Here is a 6166-nt window from a genome sequence, read left to right as displayed (position 1 = left end):
ACATACAGACTCAGAGCTCTGTATATGCAGTGGGTGTGCAGGGCAGTTTATCTGGGAAGTTAAACCGTTAAATAGTGAATTGAATACAGTGTTTGTCATTGGGCCTGTGGTGTCAGGAGAAAGAGGTCTGACACAAAAGAGGGCTAGTCTTCTGCTCTCCTGCCTGGACTCAGAGCCAAATCTGAGTAGAAGTAACCAATCAATATAAAGTGTCATATTGTGATTTATTTGCTATTTAAGTGTGCCTCTGCTCTTGGGGACATTCTCAGGTTTGGAGTCTCCTGAAAGCAGCCTGAATGTAGTATTGAGCTATATTGCTATATTGCCATTAATCTCAGTTATTGCTCTCCAGTGGATTACTTGAATATATATATATATATATACTGTTACTGTATGTTACTTTTCCACAATAATATTGCAGTAAACACTATTTCTGTGTTTTATCATAATGTGTGTGTTTCTCATTGGTCATTGCACTCACACTATGGCCAGTTGTGCCCAGAGGGGCAGAGACTGTTATTGGGGTTGAGAAGCAGAGTACTCAACAACATAAATGCGGCTCCTGCGGGGGGTAGCGCTACAAAAAACAAAACAAAAGCTTTCACTTTGATTCTTATGCTGCGTACACACGATCGGTTCCTCTGATGAAAACGGTCTGATGGACCGTTTTCATCAGACGAACCGATCGTGTGTGGGCCCCATTGTTTTTTTTTTCCCATCGGTGAAAAAACTTAGAACCTGTTTTAAAATTATCTGATGGTTAAAAAACCGATAGAAAAAATGATCGTCTGTGGGGAAATCCATCGGTTAAAAATCAACGCATGCTCAGAATCAAGTCGAAGCATGCTCGGAAGCATTGAACCTAATTTTTCTCAGCACGTTGTTGTGTTTTACGTCACCGCGTTTTGACACGATCGTTTTTTTAACTGATGGTGTGTAGGCAAGACTGATGAAAGTCAGCTTCATCAGATATCTGATGAAAAAATCCATCAGACCGTTTTCATCTAATGATCCGCTCGGGTGTACCTGGCATTAGGCTTACAGTACCACTCTTTGATCCAGCACCAGTTCTCCATTGGAGTGCTTCATCACACTAGACTGACTGCAAAAAGTAGTGCTTACATAAGTGGTCACTACAAGTGTGTGTCTCTCTAGTAATGAGAACCACCACCAAAACAGAAGAGGAAAAAGAAGGACCTGGAGTGTCACGTGAAAGGCCATAAGACTGTTGGATTTAATGTATGGAAAAAAGGTATTTTTCAATGATACATGAGGGGGCTTAAAAGATGGTGGGGTCCCACAAAACCTTTATAATGCCAAAAACAAAAAAATTCAATAGGAATACAGTAACTAATTTGCTAAAGGTGCTAAGAATATTCACACAATAAACTATGTGAATATTAATTTTAATTATTCATTCATGTGCTGAAGAGATAAATATGCATGAATGCATTTTTTGTTCGTGAATGGATAAGCAAAGTAAATAGTCACACAATATATAGTAATACCGCTACTATTTCTGTTATTTTAGTATATCGATACTGCAGTGTTTCAAATTATATAGAACACAAACCAGAGTGTCCCACCATCACATTACATAGAGAAGAAGCTGAGTTGTTCAAAGTAGCTGATTTGGTAATACGCTTTCTAGTGGCAGTTTATTAAAGATGCATTTTACTAAAGGGTACATAGGGGTTGATTTACTTAAACAAAAGAGTGCAAAATCTGGTGCAGCTGTGCATGGTAGCCAATAAGCTTCAAACTTCAGCCTGTTTAATTAAAGTGATTGTAAAGGCTCATTTTTTTCCCTATAAAAATAACAAACATGTAACGCTTACCTGCTCTGTTGCAGTGGATTTGCATAGAGCAGCCCAGATCCTCCTCTTTTTTGGTCCATCTTCTGTGATCCTGGCCCCTCCCTCCTGTTCATTTCCCCCACAGCAAGCAGCTTGCTAGGGGGCACCTGAGCTGAGTCACAGCTCCCTGTGTCCATTCAGACACAGAGACCTGACCCGGCCCCACCACCTCTCTCCCCCGATTGGCTAGCTGACTTTCATTGACAGCAGCGGGAGCCAATGGCACCGCTGCTTTGTCTCAGCCAATCAGGAAGAAGAATCTCGGACGGCTGAGGTACTTGTGGACATCGCTGGACAGAGAGGGACCTCAGGTAAGTATTGGGGGGGGGGGGGCTGCTGCCCACAGAAGGCATTTTATCTGATTGCATAGAATGCATTTAGATAAAAAACATTCTGCCTTTTCAACCCCTTTAAGCTTTGGCGAAAAAAAAAAAAGTGAAGCCAATTAGTTTCTATGCAGAGCTGTGCCTGATTTTGCACTCTCCGGATTAGCAAGTCAACCCCATAGTGTTTTTTTTTACAAAAATACAGCTTTTAAAATATTTGTTTTAGTAAAATCATGTACAATACATGTGTTGTCCATACAGCCAGCAAATGGAACACTGGTCTTGTTCCTGTTTCATTAGTTTTGCATCCACTTAATCGGTGCTAAAAAAGTCCATTATTTACATAATTGAATGTCATCAAAGCAGTGAGTTATCCCTTTAAAGACTAAGTTTGCCTTTTCCAGAAAATAGTTTATGTAGTCCAGTAGGGAAATTAATCAATTGTGCAGGTTTGCAAAATGTTCATTAAGTATTGCTATACCAGAAGGCCATTTGGGCCGTAGGCCATCTCCAGAAGCCTGTCCAAAAAAAAAAAACTCCCTTCTGCTGCCTGTGAAAGCAATCCAGCAGTTAATTAGCCGCTAGGATTGCTTTTTCTTGTAAGAGCATCACCGGCTTTAAAAAAAACAATACCAGGCTGACATCTGTAGCCATAATCCCAGTATAACAACTTGCAGTCAATCACGTAATCTATGGGCAATTGGTTAAATATTTTACCTGCCTTCTGAATGCAGATTTCACATCTTTATTTCTGAAACTGTAAATCAAAGGGTTTAATATGGGTAGAGCTGCTGTATTAAACAGAGAGAATAATTTGCTGTAATCTAAATCATCTGGGGGTACAGGTCTTAGGTATTGGTAAGATAGAGTTGCGTAGAGTAGAATGACTACTGTGAGGTGTGAGGAACATGTGTAGAAGGCTTTACGTCTGCCAACTCTGGAGCGGATCTTCATGATTGTACCTATGATGAAAACATAAGATGTACATTTCAAAATAAAAGGGAGGAGACACAGAAGTACCAACCCTTCAGTAATGAGAACAATTTCAAAAATGGAAGTGTCACTACAGGAGAGTTTGAAGACTTGTACTATGTCACAGAAGAAGTGGTTGATTATCTTAGATTTGTAACAGGTGACACTTGACAACAATACAATAAATGGAATGGTTTCTAGGAACCCCAAAATCCAGCAAAAAATGGACAACAGGATACAAAATGTCCAGTTTATCACCTGTGTATATCTCAGTGGATTACAAATGGCCACATATCGATCATAACTCATGGCTGTTAGAAAGAGTAGTTCATCACAAATAAAGCTTCCAAAAAAATACATATGTGCTATGCAAGTTGAATATGAAATAGTTCTTTCACCTGTCACAAAGGTAAATAAAATTCTATGAAGAGTAACAGTAGAGCAACACACGTCCAATGCTGATAAGTGACACAAGAAGTAGTACATAGGAGTGTGTAGATGATGGTCAAGGCAGACCAGAAGGACAATAATAATGTTTCCTCCAAGAGTGACAAGATAAAGTAGCAGGACTAGAAGGAAAATTGGAGCCTGCAATAGTGGAGACTCAGAAATCCCTGTAATAATGAAATATGTCACTGTGGTTTCATTGGACTTCTCCATGGAGATAATATCTATTAGAAAGAAAATGAAAGCCAACCTAAAATGATTTGTAGTCACATATAGGGTTCTGTTTATCAATGTTTTCACCTAAGATTCACACAATTTTCACCCAACACTCACCTCTTTCTCCATAAAATTCAGATTAAAGCCCTGTACAAACGGCCGGGAATCCCGTCAGGAAAAAAACGTTGGTTTTCCTGACGGGATTCCTGGCAAGCTTGCCGTGCATACAGACGGCCATTCAAAAGAACCGCTGTTCTTTTGAATGGCAAGAACGCAGTGACGTCATCGACTACAAAGAGCCAGCGCTCATCACATTCGATGCTGTCACCGCCATCTTGCTACACCCCACACTAAACTTGTATGCTACCGCACATGCGCCAAACTCTTATCGAGCATGCGCAGGTTTCCAATGGAACAGGTAAGCATACAGACGACCGTTTTTCTCGGCAGGAAACATTCTGCCGAGAATCCCGACGGGAAAATAGAGAGCAGGTCCTCTATTTTTCCCGGGCAGTTTTCCTGTCGGGAAAACTGATAGGGAGCATACACACGGCCGGGATTCCCAGCCAAATGCTCTCCTGGCAGTTTTCGTGCCGGGAAAACCCGTTGTGTGTATGAGGCTTCAGTTAGAAAACTGTTGAATCCTGGGTGAACACTTTGATAAAAAAGACCCACAGTTTTTAATGTCTTTATTTAAAGTAGACATGGACCCTAACTGAATTGCATTTTGTTTGCTGAAGCACTGTGTTTCATAAACAATTGCTGTTTTTAAAACAAAATAGTTTTCACCCTTTTTGTATAGTTTGATTGATCTCCTATGGCCTCTTTGCAGCCAATTCTCATCTACTTTCACTCCAGCAATAGATGCATGGCATTTCTCAGGGTGCATTCTCTGATGGGAACAACAGTAGACCATGCCTGAGTAATGTGTGCTCAAAGTGTGGTGGAACAGGCACTTGTGGTCTCCATTTGACAGGACAGAGCCTTGTCATCCCATAAAAAAAAAATTCATGGCAGAATCACCAGGTATCATTTTAACAAAAAATGCATTTTTTTAAAAAAAACAACAACCTTTGAATTGTATTACCATGCTAAAAGGTATATGAGATTTTATTGACTGCATTAGATACATGTGTACTCGTATAAGCTGATTAATCAACAGCATTAACTGCACCCACCAGTTGTTTTTGTTTTGTTTTTGCAAATCTGACCATACATATATTGATTTGCATGTATTATTGCTCCTAGTATGTGTATGTATGAATGTGAGTTAGGGACCTTAGATTGTAAGCTCCTGGAGGGCATGCACTGATGTGAATGTACAATATATGTAAAATGTTGCCTAAATTGTCAGAGCTATCTAATTACCTATAATAAATAAATAAATAAATATAAATTATCACATCCGGATGCCTTCCTACACTTACCCTTCTTCTGAGTGAAGTTCCACTGACTTATGCTATACCTTCTGCACATTTCTTAAACAAGAAGTATGAGTTTAGGTAAAAAATAATATAGTCACCTAGGTGGATGCAGCATCGGTCCAAAGCTGCATCTGTTCCCCACCATCTCTAATACCTGTGAGAACTGAGCTATCAAACACTGCTGATGGCTCAGCTTGCAGAGAGCTGTTGACTAACAGAAAGCGGCTCTCTGTTCTGCCCCTACAGCTCTCACTGGAGTGCTGGGCTGTAGAGGGGATGGAAGCGGTTGGCTCAGGCTCTCAGTGGCTCGCTCAGCTGCCATCCCAGGCATGGACCAGCTCTGTGACATCAGCCCGCTGTCAGCTGAAAACTGGTTACAGGATTGCAAAATGAGCTGCACTCAGGGGTGGACTGGCAACTCATGGGCCCCCCGGGCTATAGAAGATTATGGGGCCCCCATGCCTACAGACGGCCACCACACCAAGAGGTTGTGCAGAGGCGGGGAAGCTAAAATCTGCCTGGGGGCCTTGGGCAGTGCCCGAGTGCCTGAATGGTCAGTCCGCCCCTGGCTGCACTCCTGTGATCCATAGTAGAAAAGCTTTGGCTATACTTTTACTTTTAATAATAAGCACTTTTACAAGTCCTTTTTGCAAGCAGACATGTTGGTGGCGTAGGTTGAATTGCTCTATTTGGCTATATACTGTACTTACTAGGAGCAGGTTCCCATCAATTGTTATCAATCATGTTGATAGTCATCCACCAGCTCGTCCCAACATATCTGATCCTGGCGTGAATGGCAACTTCTGATCCTCGATGCAAAATTTAAACACATGGCATGATCTCCTGAGTGATATCTTTGACTAAATATGGGCCAAATATGGAAGTTTTCTGCTTCCTCCCAACCAGCATGAGGGGAATCTGTTAC

At 41.1% G+C, this 6166-nt stretch overlaps 1 protein-coding gene across 1 annotated transcript; it reads right to left on the bottom strand.

Moving 5' to 3' along the window:
- Positions 1-2733: 2733 nt before the first annotated feature.
- On the bottom strand, positions 2734-3814 carry LOC120914424 (olfactory receptor 146-like). The gene has a single exon (XM_040325119.1). The coding sequence runs from the start codon at positions 3812-3814 to the stop codon at positions 2873-2875; it is 942 nt and encodes a 313-aa protein (XP_040181053.1). The 3' UTR covers positions 2734-2872.
- Between the last annotated feature and the right edge of the window lie 2352 nt (positions 3815-6166).

The sequence above is a fragment of the Rana temporaria genome, chromosome 9 (assembly GCF_905171775.1).
Source record: "Rana temporaria chromosome 9, aRanTem1.1, whole genome shotgun sequence".
NCBI classification, from domain to species: domain Eukaryota; kingdom Metazoa; phylum Chordata; class Amphibia; order Anura; family Ranidae; genus Rana; species Rana temporaria.
This window is presented reverse-complemented; position numbering and strand designations above follow the sequence as displayed.